Source organism: Mustela erminea, chromosome 18 (genome assembly GCF_009829155.1).
Source record: "Mustela erminea isolate mMusErm1 chromosome 18, mMusErm1.Pri, whole genome shotgun sequence".
Lineage (NCBI taxonomy): Eukaryota > Metazoa > Chordata > Mammalia > Carnivora > Mustelidae > Mustela > Mustela erminea.
The window spans coordinates 17,784,828-17,800,976 of record NC_045631.1 but is presented as its reverse complement, the minus strand read 5'-3'; the positions used below and the strand labels follow the sequence as shown (position 1 = coordinate 17,800,976).

General features: G+C 52.8%; 1 protein-coding gene and 1 long non-coding RNA gene across 7 annotated transcripts in view; both read left to right on the top strand.

Moving 5' to 3' along the window:
* The window catches only part of ABR (ABR activator of RhoGEF and GTPase), a 176,649-nt gene that overhangs the window by 129,054 nt on the left and 31,446 nt on the right, over positions 1-16,149 (top strand). For 5 of the 6 annotated variants that reach the window (XM_032321120.1, XM_032321124.1, XM_032321122.1 and 2 more), the window contains 6 exons: positions 2,710-2,832; positions 3,182-3,257; positions 3,688-3,792; positions 4,699-4,773; positions 7,342-7,439; positions 7,850-7,981. In XM_032321120.1, coding sequence (XP_032177011.1) covers positions 2,710-2,832; positions 3,182-3,257; positions 3,688-3,792; positions 4,699-4,773; positions 7,342-7,439; positions 7,850-7,981 — 609 coding nt within the window. Of the gene's footprint in view, positions 1-2,709; positions 2,833-3,181; positions 3,258-3,687; positions 3,793-4,698; positions 4,774-7,341; positions 7,440-7,849; positions 7,982-12,846; positions 12,853-16,149 lie in introns of all 6 variants that reach the window. The other variant, XM_032321121.1, reaches the window with a different exon arrangement.
* Positions 1,207-2,613, top strand: LOC116577622. The gene is made up of 2 exons (XR_004280555.1): positions 1,207-1,656; positions 2,116-2,613. It is a non-coding gene; the product is annotated as an uncharacterized LOC116577622 (long non-coding RNA).

Here is a 16,149-nt window from a genome sequence, read left to right as displayed (position 1 = left end):
TCAGAATTTAGTGGGGCTAGTGATGGGGAGCTTCCTACTGTATGTCAAGTACCATAGAAAAGGAAAGCAAGAGAAGGCCTTCCTGAGGAAAAGAAGGATGGGTGTAAGAGAAGGAGCTTGAAGAGCCTCTCAGAAACTGATAGATCAAGTAGGCAAATAAGTAAGGGGAGAGGGGCTTTGAATGACACAGTTAACATGTTCCTTCCTGCTTGATCTGAAAATGCACAGAAGCCTGTGCCCATACCCAACATTTATACACATCTGTCATGTATTAGAGCCACAAAGGAAATCGGAAATTTAAAAAACACGTTTTTGGTAATTTATTTTTAAAGTAAGCTCTACCAAACATGGGGCTTAAACTCACAACCCTGAGATCAAGAGTCACATGCTTTACTGACTGAGCCAGCCAGGTGGCTCTAAAAAAAATTGATAGCATGCTGGTTATATTCACAGTCCACACTGTAACGAAATCAGAAATGAACAACTAGAATATACTTAAAGTATATGCCTAGAAAATTAAAACTTGCAAGGTAAAGAGGAAATCCTAATGGAAACTGCAGACTATTTAGAACTGCATGAAAATGAGAGTACACATATCAAAACCCATAGGTATGGCCAAAGCACTCTTTAGAGGAAAATGTATAGCCTTAAATTCATATATTTGAAAACAGTCGCTAGAGGAAAGTCCCCTTTCCCTCAGGAGGCTTCCCCATGCATGTCATAAAGGGCTGGGAGAGGCTTGGTTTGTTGGCCTGTTTTCCCTTTGCCACCTGTCAGTTCAGCTTAGGCCACACCTCGCCAGAAGCCTTCCCTGCTGTGTACCCACTGTGTCTGGAAAGGTCCTGGGGTCTGCCTCTTTATTTTGCATTATTGATCCTGAATTGTAATTGCACAGGCCACCTTCTCTTTTCCCCATATGAATTTAAACTCTAGCAACAGTGCTGTTTTCTCCAGTTCTGTGTCTCTAGGATTCAGCACATAGTAGGTGCTTTGTAAACAGTTGTTGAGGAATCTGTGCTTAGATGGCTTCTAAGAAGGCTTTTGGCTTAAGGGCGCCTGGGTGGCTCAGTTGGGTTAGGCCTCTGCCTTTGGCTCAGGTCATGGTCTCAGGGTCCTGGGATCAGGCCCCATATCGGGCTCTCAGTGGGGAGCCTGTTTCTCCCTCTCTGCCTGCCTCTCTGTCTACTTGGTGATCTTTCTCTCTCTGTCAAATAATTAAATAAAATCTTAAAAAAAAAACAAAAAAAACACCCCTTTCAGTTTAGACATCCCTCTTTGAAGGAGAGGAAGACCACAGTAATGACCCCAGGGATGTCTGGGGTATGGGTTGACCAAGGACTGAGGGTCTCCTTGGGAGCACATCAGCCCAGAGAGGGGCAGAGGTGTCCTCTTCCTGACTGGCCTTGACCTCCCTCTCCTTCCCCCACTGCCTCAGTGGAGCCTGTCTCCCCACCTGGCACTGGCCCCCAGCCCCACCCCAGGGCATCTTCCCTGCCTGTTTCTCCCAGCTGGTTGCTGGTGGACTTTGTCCGCTCCCTCCCGCCCCGGGTGCACAGACATGGCCTCTTCTGCTCAGTCAGACCCACACTTCCTGAGCTCCACTAGCCGCTTGCTGCAGGGGTGTGCCAGACACCTCACGGAGTCCGTGTCTTGCCGGTGACTGACCTCAGCATGTGACATATTGTGAGGAGAGTCACCGGGGAGGCGCATTGTTGTTCTCTGAGTCACAGAAGAAGCATGATTGATTCTTTCAATAATACTTTCTTAAAACTTCTTTTTGTTCTCATCACCAACCTAACGCTGGCTTGTTATCACAAGAAATAGAATACTGAAGCCTACAGGCTGTAACAGATTATCACCCACCCCCCACTGTTAACAGTTTGAGGTGTATTCTTCTAGACTCTTCTATGCTTATACTAGTTTGTCTTTTTTTTTTTTTTAATGAGACGAGACTCTGTGTGCCATTTTTGCCACTTAAGCTTTTCCCTGAATGGTGCTGTGTAGAGCTCTCCAGATCTGTCAGAATCTTTTTAACAGCTGTAGCCTATTCTATCGCTTGGCTGCGCAATGATGTAGGAGATATTTAGATTGCTTCTGGTTCTTTCCTCTTAACAGGCAAGACTGGTAAACCTGACTGCGCTCCTATTTCTCTCTGGTACCTTCTCTGCAAAAGTGGGGCTTGTTCCAGAATAAGGCATTGTGTGGTGCAGCTGAGGTGGAGGGGTCAAGGCAGGGCGTGGTAGGTGCCTCGGCTGGACACAGAGGACAGCCCCAGCCTTGGGAGGCCCCGTGTGCCAGGCCAGCTGTTAGGGCCTTCTGCTGAATGGTGTCTGAGGTTTTGAAGTGGGGTACCCAGGATCTGATTTATAGAAGTGACTGAGTGATGACACTATTAGGCTGATGGCACTGAGAGAAGACGGGTAGGGGAATATTAGCTTGGTGAATGGGGGCAGGAACTCAGGACCAATTGGTTTGTATATGGAAGGTATGTGCATGTTTACCAGCTTAAGGGTCAGCTTGCCCTGGGAAGGTAGCTTTCTCCCTGGACAGCTGGGCTCCCCCAAGATGTCAGAGCATCATAAAATACAAAAAAAAAAAAAAAAAAAATTAAAAGACATAATGAATGCACAAGGAAATGCTTTGCTTAGAGCTGCCGAGGGAGGAGGGGCGTGTGTGAGGGAAACCATCTGTGACCTCCGGCCCCCACAGAAAGCCAACAAAGGACAGAGCCGGGCCATCGAGCGCCTGAAAAAGAAGATGTTTGAGAATGAGTTCCTGCTGCTGCTTAACTCCCCAACGATCCCGTTTCGGATCCACAATCGTAATGGAAAGGTCAGAAAGGGGTGGGGACGGGACAGAGGTGGCCCCTTTTCTTGGTCCCGGGGCTGCCTGTTCTCTAGGGCTCCTGTCCATGACTTGTGGGACTCGGACTCAGGCCCAGTTTGCAAGGATGCTGTCCCAGCTCCTACTGGACTGGGGACTGCCTCCGCCGGCTGGTGTGGAGCCAGTGCCCCCTGCTGGCCATCACCAGCACTGCCACTCCTGTGGCTGGGCTTCCGGGAAAGGAGGTTCTCTTCCCAGCTCCCACCTTCACCAAGCCTCAGGGTACATGGGCAGGAGGGAGCCAGGAATGCACTTGGCCACATGGTCACTCTACTGAATTCTCTTCTCCTCTCTTCAGAGCTACCTGTTTTTACTGTCCTCAGACTATGAGAGGTCAGAATGGAGAGAAGCCATTCAGAAGCTACAGAAGAAAGGTAAAGTTGCGTTCCCCTTCTAGGCTGCCCTGAGGGTGTCCATGGCAAGGGTGGCCTTCTGTGTTTTCACGCACTTTCATATCCGCAGTCTCCTCTGGGGCTGTCTGTAAGGGGCCAGAGTGGGTGGCACTTATTGAGGCCCAAGGAACTGAAGTGATTTGCTTAATGGCACAGAATAAATTAGCAATAGGATTGGGCCCAGAGCCCAGGCTTGTCTGTCTCTCTCTCTCTTGCTCTCGCGGTTGCACACACGCAATTGTGAGCCACCTGTGACTGTTCCTATGTCTCTATGTCCCTACAAATCTTACCCTCCCTTCTGGGGACCAACTCTGCCCCTGGAGCCAAGCTGTTTTCCTGCAGCAGCCCCCAGAGAAGAGCAGCGGGTCCTGGTGGATCTGATGATGTTGTCCTTTCTTGGCTCCTCCTGCAGATCTCCAGGCCTTTGTCCTGAGCTCCGTGGAGCTCCAGGTGCTCACGGGATCCTGTTTCAAACTTAGGACTGTACACAACATTCCCGTCACCAGCAATAAAGACGGTAAGATCGAGAACCCAAGGTTGTCTGATCAGCAGGTCCAAGCTCCCAGGGCATTGCTGGAACCTTCCATAAGGACCTAGCCAGACACGTGGTTGTAACAACCCAGTTTCCAGGCACACAGAGAGCTCAAACGGGTTGTTCTCTACTGAGTTCACATGGTCCCAACTGCTCCCCGGCCCCCTCTGGCTTGAGAGAAGGCTCTGGCACCCTTGTGCACTGGAATCGTGTTGTTATATGTTCATGAGGTAGTCAGATGATGGAAGCAAAAGACCAAAGCATGGGGCCTGGTGGTGGTGGAGGGGAAAAGGGTAGGTGGATTAGCATATGATGAATAAGGCTAGAAGTTTCCAGGGGCAGATCTTGGAATGCCAAGCAAAGGAGTTTGTTCAAGCTGAGGGACCAGTGGGAGGTTTTTTTGAGCGAGGGAGAGCCATGATCAGTGCTGGTCCAGAATGGGTAGAATCTGGCTGCCCCGTGGATGCTGGGGAGGGATTTTGAAGGCAGGCTCTCCTCCCCATATGGGGTTAATCTGCCCCCTAGGGGGCAGATGTATATTGGTTAATTTTCACTTTGAAAGCCTACACTGAGGAGAACAGCCAGCGGGGGGATAAGCAGTTTTTAGAGGGGAAGGAAAAGTGCCCCTGGTGGAATGGTATGAGATCCCTGGCCCAGCAGGGAAGATGGGGATTGGCCTTCCAGGCTGAGTGGAGGGAGAAGGGGTACCAGCTCAAATTCCAGGAAGCAGTGGGCTCTGGAAACTTCTTCCTCCGGCCACTAGGTGGTGGTGCGAGACCAGGGCTCAGATGGTATCTGCCACCCTTTTGGCCTTCCTGGGAGCCTGGGGTGAGAAGGGGGGTCTGAAGCCGGCCTCTCGCCAAACCTAACCAGGTGGTTCCTCTCTTACAGACGATGAGTCTCCTGGACTCTATGGCTTCCTCCATGTCATCGTCCACTCTGCCAAGGGGTTCAAGCAGTCAGCCAGTAAGTGCCCCTGGCCCCTAGCCCTAGGAAGAGCAGGGGCCATGGTTCATCCTTTCACAGGAAGTCCCTGTGGACCCATTGAAGGGGCCTCCCGTGGCTCATCAAGTCTGCCTTGCTCTCCCCAGGCTGGGGCCCTGACATGTGGGTGGGCATTTCCCCAGCAGTCAGGAACCAGCTCCTCTTAGCAGGAAGGTCGTTCCTGCTTTGTGTCTCCAAGGTCTGCTCTTCCTTAAGCCCTCCCTAGCTTCTGGGTGTCTGAAATCCTGGACCCTAACCCCACATCTGCCCCTGTCAAGCTGTGGGACCTCAGGCAAATCTATTAACCTCTCAGAGCCTCAGCTTCTTTCTCCTAGAGATGCCTGAGTGCCCTGCTGTGCCAGCACCCTGCCACACGCGTCCCTTTTCCTGCCTTCTTTATCACCATCGCCCACATGCTTGCAGTTCTTAGTGTTTGGCAAGATACAGTTACACTTATCTAGGTCCCCCCCCCCCATAGGAATTTTTCTTCCCATTTGCCAGATGAGAAAACTGAGTTATAGATAAAGGGACTGAACCTCACAGAGGATCAGAAACCCAGGGATCCTGACTCCTCTCCTCCCCACCTGCCCCTTCCCTCTCCCTACTCTTCGTCTCTGGAAGGAGAGGTCTGCCCTGGGCCCCCCAACCTGTCCAGCACCACGCAGATAGCCATTTGACAAGCATTTCCTGTGACGTTCATGGGGGTCCCTTACTGCTGGGTGCCTGGGTACCTTACTAGGTGCTAGAGAAAGCGCTAAGGTGGCCAGTGTGTAGGTGATGCCTTGGCCTGTTCCGGAGCCTTTTCAAGTGCATTTCTGCTCTGATGCCCTTGATGTCACTCCAAGGTCCCTAATACTCCATTTACCAAAGCCCAGACCCTTTGCTTTAGAACAGTGTTTCTCATTATGGCCAGGACCACAGAGCTCACCACTCAGGCCATGCTGCAAGGCAGCCTCCTGGGCCCTCCCCAGACACATGGAACCCCTTTCTGGGGGCACTGCCCAGGAATAGTCCCGATTGGTAAAGTTCTAGAAGGTTGTTCCACACACCTAAGTCTGTGGCCCAGCATGCCCAGATGCCTTACCCTCTCTCTTTGCTCTCTGTTGGCTGGGATGGGCCTCAGGGAGCAGGGCCATGGAGGTGGCATGGCCTCCTTTCCCAGAGCAGGTGTTCTCCCTCCAAACTGGGTCAGAGGTTAGACATGCTACAGAAATCTCTCCTGACCTCCACATCATCCTCCCCACCTCCCTCTACCAGCCTCCTGCGCCGCACATGTGTTCACTCTGACTCAGCGGGCTCAGGCCCCATGAATCTTCAGCTGTGGCTCTCTGTCCCAGTATGTTCATTACATCTGCACAGTCAGGCCTGGGGTGTAGGCACCATTGTTAGTCCTGCTTTGCACATGAAAGCACTAAGGCAGAGAGGTTCAGTGATTTGTGCAGAGCTGGGATTTGAACCCAGACAGTCAGACTCAAAGCCCTCCTTCTAGCTCACGAACTACCCCCTAACCCCTGACAGTGCTCACTCACATGAAAGTCAGTAAATGGGGACGGCACTCTCGCCCTCCATCTCTCTACCTGCTTTCTGACCTGGCAGAGGCCAGGGTGCTTAAGGCCTCTGGTGTTGTTCGCCTGTTAATCTGTGCCCACCTTGCAGCATGCCCTGATAGCCAGCTCTGTCTGGTCCCCGTCCTACCCGGCCAGAGACAACTCGGGGGCAGCTCCATCCACTCTCCCTTCTGAGGAAAGCCCTTGAATGGGGCCTTGAGGGGCATGGATGTCCACCCTCTGACCTCTGCCCCTTGATTCCCACTGCAGAGGATTGCCTCGGATAGCCCCAAGGCCCTTCCCATGCGCCATCCCACTGGGATGCAACCGTGGTCACTCCCGTGGACAGGGACGGGTGTCAGGGTCTGAGCCCCACAGGGAGGGTGTGGATTTGCAGAGTGCCTGGGGTGGCCCCCCAGTGCTGTGTCCCCGTCAGCTGGGTCTCACTGGGGGTTTCTGCCTGTGTGGGGTTGATACGGTGAGGGGAGACAGGCAGAAAAGAGAACTTGAGTTAAAGTCAAGTGCTGTGAAGAAAACAACAAACTAGGCTTTGGGGGCATTTTCGATTGTCGCCATGAGTGGGGGTTACTCCAGATTTTCAGCACCCAGAGGTCAGACGCCCTCCAGAGACTTCCGCCTCAAATAACCAGGTGCCCTGTTGAGGAACCTGGGGTTGGTGGGTGAAGGGAAGCCAGCCCAGCCAGTGAAGACTTTAGCCTGAGGCTTCAGTGGCGATGAGGCAACCGAGCAAGGACCAGGGATGGAGGGACTGCGGGCGTAAGGGCCTCAGGTGGGAGCCGCAGGGCAAGTCAGAGGGCGGAAGCCAGTGTAGCTGGAGGGCAGAGAAGTGGGAAGGAGTCAGAGCCCGTAGGGCTGGGGGAAGGGGAACACAGAGGGTGTCCTGCAGGGAGGTTGAGGGGACAGAGGCAGTTATCCACCTTGCCCTCCCGAGGTCCTGAGCCTTGGGCCTCACTCAGTGTGTCTCTGCCCATCCCTGCTGCAGACCTGTACTGTACCCTGGAGGTGGATTCCTTTGGCTATTTCGTCAGCAAAGCCAAAACCAGGGTGTTCCGGGACACGACAGAGCCCAAGTGGGATGAGGTGAGTGGAGGCGGCTGGCGTCCCCGCAGGGACCCCTGAGCTTGTCACCAAGCATGCCCACCCCACTCCCTGTGCTCCCTCGCTGTTGATGGGGGATGGTCGGGCCTGCTGGCTGGGTGACTTCCGTCTCCCTAACCTCTCTGCCCTCCACTCCCTGCTCACTTAGCGTCTGATACTGTGTTTATGGCTAGACGTGGGGTTTTCAGCTCAGGCCCAGACTCTACTATGCCAGCAATTCAGATCCTTCTGGAGCTGTAGCAAGGGAGGAAGTTTCCTGCATGCCTTCTGACATGCTCCTCTTGAGCCCTGGGCACCCCCCTCTCACCCTTGCCAAGTTGGGGCCCACACTAGCCAGGAAGCTGTGTGTGTCAGCCTTGGAGATTCAGGGTTGTCATACCGTCTTTCCCCAGGAATTTGAGATTGAGCTGGAGGGCTCCCAGTCCCTGAGGATCCTGTGCTACGAAAAGTGCTACGACAAGACCAAGGTCAACAAGGACAACAACGAGATCGTGGACAAGATCATGGGCAAAGGGCAGATCCAGGTGAGAGCCATGGCACCAAGGCAGGCCTCTAGGAGCTGCCAGGAGGTAGTATTACTGGGAAGCAGTCCTTCTCACCTGCCTTCTTGGTGAAGGTGCCTGGCCTTTTGTGACTTGGATTCAAAACTGGTTTGAGACAAGTTCCTCAAGGTGGTGGTTCTCTCCTGCTGGAGATGATGTCTTTTTTTTTTTTTTCCTCTTTCTTTCTTTCTTTCTTTTTTTTTTTTTTTTTTTTGGAGATGGTGTCCTACTTTGCCTCCAGAAGCCCATGTGTTCTGGCTTCTTCAGGCTTCCATCCCAGGTTCTGGTGCATGATATGCACACCTCTGTACAACGGACAGGAGGGGTGACAACTATCTTTGTTTTCACATCCCACCTCTGGTCTGCTGGGGGCTCTTCCCAGGAACATTGTATTAAGAAGGATTCTGAGGCTGTATCCATGAATGCTGTGTTTGGTTAGTCGTGTCTAGCATTGGAGGAGTGAAGCCTTGAGCGTGTGCCACTGGACTGGAAGGGCTTGGGATTCCCGGTGGTTTCCTGGGGGCTGGTCTCTGACTTGCTGCTACAGCTGCTAGGCCTTACTCATGCCAGGAGTTCATTGACTGCAGGTGGGGTCTCTGGATAATGGTAGAGCCAGATCAGAGTCAGGTTAAGAGTATATGTGCCTCAGCTGTTTCTTGGAGGCCCTGGTTTGCAGCCTGTGTCTCTGGAACATTCTGCCAGTGCTAAAGATGACTGCTGTTCATTTCCCTATCAAGAGGATGCAGGTCTGGGAGGCTGACATTCAGAGCCATCCACACTCCATCTGGCACCAGTTGTGGCCTCATGCTTGGGACACACGAGTGGCCTCATTGAGGATGGGTTCTGGTAACCCTGAAATCAAGGGAAACTGGCACTGGGACTGAGCCTATGAGCGTTCGGTGTTCTGAGCTTCTTTTTCTTTTCCTTTTTTTTTTTTTTTAAAGATTTTATTTCTTTGACATAGAGAGATCACAAGTAGGCAGAGCAGCACAGAGAGAGCGAGGGGGAAGCAGGCTCCCTGCTGACTGGAGAGCCTAATGCGGGGCTCAATCCCAGGACCCTGGGATCATGACCTGAGCTGAAGGCAGAGGCTTAACCCACTGAGCCACCCAGGCGCCCCTGTTCTAAGCTTCTTAATAACTGCCCAGATGTGATCTGGCCAGTGTCGGGGTCGGGGATGCGGTCAGGGGAGCTGAATGGCGCTTTTTTGGAGGAAGAGTTTGTTCTCTGATGCCCCGTGGAGGCTGCAGAGTTTGAGATCTGGCTTCTGGCTCGGTGTTCTTGGTGGTAGTGCCCTTTGGGGACCCGTGGGGTCCTCTTCTTCTCCCCGTCTGTTTCACCTGAGTGTTTGAACAGCAGAGTGGCATCATTGGGTGGGGGCCCAGCCATCTGCCTCGTGTCCCCCTGTGTTCCTGTGCATGTCCCTTCCTCCTGCCGTGGGACCAGCTCTTCAGCACCGTCGCCTGGGAAACGGTACTGCCAGGCAACTGGAAGCCAGTCCTTCGTCATTTAGATGAGAGAGAGGTCTGCAGATTCAGCCCTGGGACCCCACTTCCTGCAGGGATGAGGGGTGAGAGCCCTGTCTCTGCAACCCTGGGCTGGCCAGAGGGACGGGGCAGGGAAGGGGTTCTGCCTGCTTAGCCTCAGGAGGTATCCAGCCAAGAAATGTGTGGGTGCCCTGCTCCCTGGGCCATGGGTGGCCATGAAATGGACGAGGTCAGAAGGCTCTCCAGGGCAGCCCTCTCAGGGAGCATCACGGGCCCTGATTCCCTCCAGAACCCAGATTCCAGGGCCCCATGGCATCGTCCCCACCTGGACTTCAAGCCCCGTTGCTCCCCTCCTCCTCGTTTCTGTCAGCTGCACAAGCCCCAGGGGAAACACACCATAAATCATTACATCTTGGAGACAGGAGCAGATGGAGGCTTTGGGGGAAGGGGAGGAAGCCAGGTTATGTTTGGCAGAGCAGAAAGCAGAGTCTGGTAAGGAAAATGTTTCTGTGTTTAAGCTTCGAGGAATGTTAAATGCCTGGGAGTTGATATTAAAAGAAACACAAACCTTCCTGCTGCCAGCTGACCTGGGCCTGTGAGTGGCCAGGCCGGAGCCAGCATTCCCTAGAGGACTTCGAAGTCTCCCAGCCCTCACCTCCTCAGGGCCCAGCCCCGGTGCAGCCCTTGGCCGTCAGCCGTGGAGCCGTCTTGCTGGCCTTCCTGTGGGTCGGGGAGGGGTGGAGGTGTCCCGCGAGGTCTGCTTGCCCTGTGATGCCCCCTCGGAGCCCCTGAGGATGACCGGGCTGGGTGGGAAGCCTGCACTGAGCCATTCCCATGTGGCCAGGCCCACCAGAGCCACAGAACGGTTTGTTCCCGCAGCTTCTCCCACCTCCCTTTCTGCCACGTGTCCAAGGAAGGAAATTGGCACCAGCCTCTGGCACTTGGTTCTGCTCTCCTAAAGCAGGCCCCGAGGATGGAGCCAAGGGTGGCTTTGTGGTAGGGGCTATCCTTGCTAACATTCAGGTCGCCTAAAGGAGAGGCAGGGGGAAGAAGGCCCACCTCTGTCCCCATCTGTCCCCCTTCTCGCCCATTTCCTGAGTTCCAGGTGTTTGTTCCCAAATGAGTCTCCGTGTGGGTTTGCCTGATGTGGCAATGGGGGCAGGGAATCTGGAGCAGCAGGCTGGGGGACGGGGGCAGCATTTAGGGACGGGCAAATGGCAGCACTAATCAGCAACACGTGTGTAGCACTTGTGCTCTTGGAGGCATATGCCCAAATGTGATCTCCTCTGATCCTTGCCATGGCCCTGCCAGGAAAATGACAACCACACCATCCCCAGGAGGACACTGAGGCCTCTGCCGCCTCTGCTTACCTAGTGCAGGAAAGCCAGCCCTCTCCCCTCTATTGGGTCCCTATGCCCCAGGCCTCTGACAGGGAGTCTCTCAGCCCGGGTCCTAGAGAAAGAGCCAGGGTGATGTCCCACCCCAGCATCCCACTTCATGATGCAAGTGAGCCTGAGCCATGCTTAGTCTAGAGTCCTCTTACCTTGGTGGCGGACACTTAACGGCCCGGTGCACCTGGAGGGAAGCAGAATGAGCACAGGCACAGGGGAAAGAGCCAGTGCGGGGAGACCTAGGGTCCCTCTGCATTGTACCCAGCACCGGCTGGCTGCTCCAAGGGCCATAGGGCCTGGCTTTAAGATGACACAAGTGTATCAAGACATGCCAAGCCACTAGAAAGTGCAACAAGATGCCAGGAACGATGATCACAACACCCAAGAGCTTCTTGGGAGCCCAGGACTGGGCTGATGCTCACAGCCGCTATCTCAGGGGTCCCCTAGGGCAAGCAAAGTGATCACACATGCGTGGATGAGCAAGCGAAGAAACGAAGCAGTGAGTAACCTGTCCAAGGCCAGGCAGCCCATGGGGAGGAGGCCAGGACCGGAACCAGAACCGGAAGCAGGACTGGAAGGAAGACTGGAGCCAGGTCTGGAAGCGGGACCTAAAGCAGGACTAGAACCAGGACTGGAAGCAGGACTGGAGCCAGGGCTGGCAGTAAGACTGGAACCAGGACCAGAACCAGGACTGGAAACAGGACTGGAGCCAGGACTGGCAGTAAGACTGGAACCAGTCCTGGAAGCAGGATCTGAAGCAGAACTAGAACCAGAACCAAAAGCAGGACCAGAACCAGAACGGGAACCAGGGCTGGAAGCGGAACCACAGTCAGGACTGGAAGTAAGACTTGAACCAGAAGTAGAACCGGGGCCAGAAGCAGGACCAGAAGTAAGACTGGAACCAGGATCAGAAGCAGGCCTGAAAGCAGGACTGGAAGCAGACCCAGGCCTTGCCCTCTGCAGGTGCTCTCCCACGGACCACTGTTCCCTACAGAATTAGATGGAAAAGTGTGCGGGAGGAATTCAAAGAAGGCAAGATCATTGTGGGCTGGAGTTAGGGAGGCTCCCAGGAGGAGCTGGAGGGAGAGGAATTGGAGAACACTGGGTTTTTTCAATTCCAAATGCAGTGTTTACATTAGAAGGAAAAGGACAATTATAGTAAAGAAATGTGATCCATAATCACTAACCATCCCTACTCCCACTCCTCTGAAACAGCCATTCGATTTTGTGCCTTTTTCCTTCTTCAGGCATAGAAATTTTATATAGTTTTAATCACAGCGTGTATTTTGTATTTTTTTTTGTGTTTTCACGTAATCGTATCATAAACCTCCCTTTGTTCTAGGGCTGTATGTAGTCTTTATAATGATCTTTTTTTGTTACGTTGTCAAAAATACTTCTTATACCATATAAAAATCATTTTACATAATGGCCAGCACTTTAATTGCCATTTTAAGGCTCTGGGTTACTCTAGCAAGGTGGGCAGGCTTGGATCAGCAGAAGGGAGCAGGGTAGGCATTCAGGGGGAAGGTCCTTCATGGCTATGCAGGGAGGCGGGAGCATGCTGGGAGTGTCCCAGGAAGTTAAGGAGCCCGCCTGCCCTGAGCAGGAGGGATTGTGAGCACACAAGTAAGAGGAAGGTTGATGGAATGAATGAGAGAAGAGGATCAGGAGGGTTTCCGGTGGGAGGACTCCTAGAGGGCATTTCATCCAATTCTGTTTTGGGTGGAGAAGGAAACTGAAACCAGGAAGGGTAAGGGACATGCCACAGTGGTTGAGCAAGGGTTCTAAATTCAGGAGCCCAGGCCCAGGCTGGTGATGTTTGGTTGGCTGCCAGACAAATGAGTGAAAGAAAATGCTTCTAGATGGGGCAGGGACCGACTTGAATGTCAGTCTGTGACCCTCAGGGGTCTGCCCTTTTGTCATTACAGATTCAGTGGAGCCCTTCTTTCCTCCCCCACCACCACCCCAGCTGGATGTGTTTCTCCTCTTCCAGGCTCAGGAGTCCTCCCTTTGTTGTCCTCCCTCCTCCCCCAAGGGGCCAGTATCTCCAGATTCAGCATCTAGGCCACCCCCACTGCCTGCCTCTTCGTTGCTGCCCCGCCCCTGGCCAGCCCAGGATCCTTTCAGCCAGGAGGCCCCCCTTTGTCTGCCTCAACTCCCCGGCCCCAGGGGACTCCCATATATTTATCCCAGTCTATTTCCAACCATGCCGCTCTAGGCTCCAGATGTGCTATCCCCAACTGGGACCTACCCACTGGCTGATTAGCATATTCCCAGGGCCCAGCCCTTGTTGACTGGCTGGGTCAGAGGGGAGAGCTCTCCCTGAGGACCCCACAGCTCAGTTTTTGCCACTGACTCCAGACTAAAGAGGAGTTTGAGACCTCGAAGCCACCTGAGCCAGGGGAGCCCCTCCATGCCCCTGTTCATTGCCGCAAACCTGGGGACACCCACCACCCTCTGCTCTCTGCCGCACCCCCACACCCCAGAGTAGAAGGCAGCTTCTCTTTGGGAGTGCGCAAGACCCTGGCCTGGGAAGGGGCAGGGTCCCAAGCCAGGAAAGGTGAAGCTCCAGCTTCAGGCTGGTGCCCTGCACCCCCAGTTGCCAAGTTCAGGCCCAATGGGATGCATGGTCTCCATCCTCCTTTCTGGAGCCTGAGTCTGAAGGGGAAAAGGGGAATATCTCTGTAACAGCCTCTAACAGTCTTCACCCGGCCTCTTGGAAGCTTATTGAGGGTTCAGAGCAATTATCAATGACACTCAGAAGGAGGTCATGAAGGCCAGTCCCCTGCCTTCAGGACTAGGATACAGAGCCCAGGTTGGCAAATCTGACAATATTTAGACCTTTACTTTTTTTTTTTTTTTTTAAGATTTTATTTATTTATTTGACACAGATTGCAAGTAGGCAGAGAGAGAGGCAGAAGCAGGCTCCCTGCCAGGCAGAGAGCCTGATGTGGGGCTGGATCCCAGGACCCTGGAATCATGACCTGAGTCAAAGGCAGAGGCTTAATCCACAGAGCCACCCAGGTGCCTCAGCCCTTACTTTTTGTTCAACTGTGGTAAAATGTATATACCATAAAATTTATCATTTTAGTGATTTTTAGGTGTACCACCCAGAGGGAGTAAGAGGGAGTAAGTACATTCACATTGTTGTGCGACCATCACCACTGTCCATCTCCAGAACTTTCTTTCTCCCCCGCACCCCCCACCACCTCCAGAACTTTCTTACCATCCTAACTGACCATACCTATTAAACAGTAACTGCAGAAGCATCTGGCTAGCTCAGTCAGTAGAGCACACAACTCCGGATTTCGGGGTCATGAGTTCAAACCCTGTGTTGGGCATACAGCTTACTTAAAAAACAGAACAAAACAAAACACAACACACAAAAACAACAGTAATTCCCCAGGCAACCACCATTTGACTTTCTGTCAATGATTTTGACTCTCCCATTCCAGTGACTTCATGGAAGTGGAATCCTGCAGTGTTTGTCTTTTTGTGACTTCACCTAGCATGATGCCTTCAAGGTTCATCCACGTGGTAGAACGCGTCAGAATTTCCATGCTTAAGGCTGGTATGCATGGGGCACGTTTTGTTGATCCACTCATGCACCAACGGACATTTCGGTTGTTTTCATGTTAGACTTTCACCCTTTTAATTGAGAAAAAGAGCCTGGTCTTTGAGGATGGAGATTTCATAGCCTCCTTCTGTCCAGACCCAAGGTTCCCCATCCCCACCCAGTTGCTCACCAGTCTCCAGCTGTCGCAGGGCCCCATGAGTGGAGGACACAACTGGCCACTATTAGCTTCTTTTGGTTAAAACAGTTGCCTCCTGGCTTTCTCTCCCCCGAATCAGGCATCCCTATCTCCTGGACCTTATTTCCTCAGATCTCTTCTGCCTTCCCCTTGGTCATGGTTATATCTATCAAGCGTGAAGAGAGTCAGAAGGTCAGAAGGGGCTCAGAAGTTCACCATCTGAGTTCTTTGATATGGGGGGCTCAGTTTCTCTGTTAAATGGGGATAATTATCCCCATTCTACCTTCATCACCAGCTTACTGTGAATCTCAAAAGACAGAATGTACTAGAGCTGTGATGTACACATTCGTCTTGTCATCAGCTTATTTATGCATTCCTACTTGCTGAGCGCCCTCTAAATGTCAGGCACTGTGCTGTGGACACAGAGAATGAATAGGACCAGGGTGCCTGGGTGGCTCCTTCGTTAAGCATCTGCCTTTCGCTCAGGTCATGGTCCCAGGGTCCTGGGGTCGAGCCCCTACATAGGGCTGCCTGCTTAGTGGGAGGCCTGCTTCTCCCTCTCCCATTCCCCCTGCTTGTGTTCCCTTTCTTGGTGTCTGTCTCTCTTTAATAAATAAATAAAATCCAAAAAAAAAAAAAAAAAAAGATGAAAAGGATCTCACCATGTAGTAAAGAAGACAGAAGAGAATTTTGATCCATCAGGGTCGATGGGCCTTTAAGGCCAGACAGATCTGGGGATCATTCCACCTTCCTCCATTCATTAGTTGGGAGAACAGAGTAAGTTACTTTACTTTTGGGGCCTCAGTTTCCTCACCCATAAATGGGTCCTCTTGAAACTTGAATGTAGAAATCCATGAAGCCCTTGGCACAGGGCTGGCACAGAGTCTGTTCTCATCCAATGATGACAGCCCCTTTCCCAGCTGGCAGGTCCAGGTATGGTGCCCTCTGTCTTCTTGGAGGGACTCTAGGTTTAGCTTTTCAAGCAGCCCCCTGTCCCCCTGGTCAAAGGCCATCACCTGCAAGAGGCCCCCTATGATGGGCCTTAGGCTGGCTCAGGCCACATCTGTTTTCTTAGGCTGATGAAGTCAGATCCAGCTTTGATGAACTAACCTCAGAGTATACTGGTGGTCAAGGTTAGGGCCCTCACCTCCTGCCTTAGCCCTGGCTTGAGCAGCCCTGGGCTCTTACCCCTTGGTGTAGCTCCCCACTTGGCATGGTGTGGTCAGGCCCAGAGCACAAAGTGAGTGAGGAGCTGGGAACAAGGGGCCATTGTTGGCCCAGAGTCGTTTCTGGTTTCAATTACTCTGCAGAGCAGGAGGAAATTCAGAGTAAGCGTGGGTCAGGAGCCTGCTAGGGCAGAAGTCAAGGGCTTCCCTACCCCACATCCCTCTCTCTGGTCCTCAGGGGTTCTGTTGTCCCTGTTTGACCCTGCTTTATTGATCTGGGAGCCTGGGCTCTGGGGCACTGGTCTGGTGGACCCAAAAACGCTTTTAGTTCTTGCCCACTCTGGTTCTTCATGG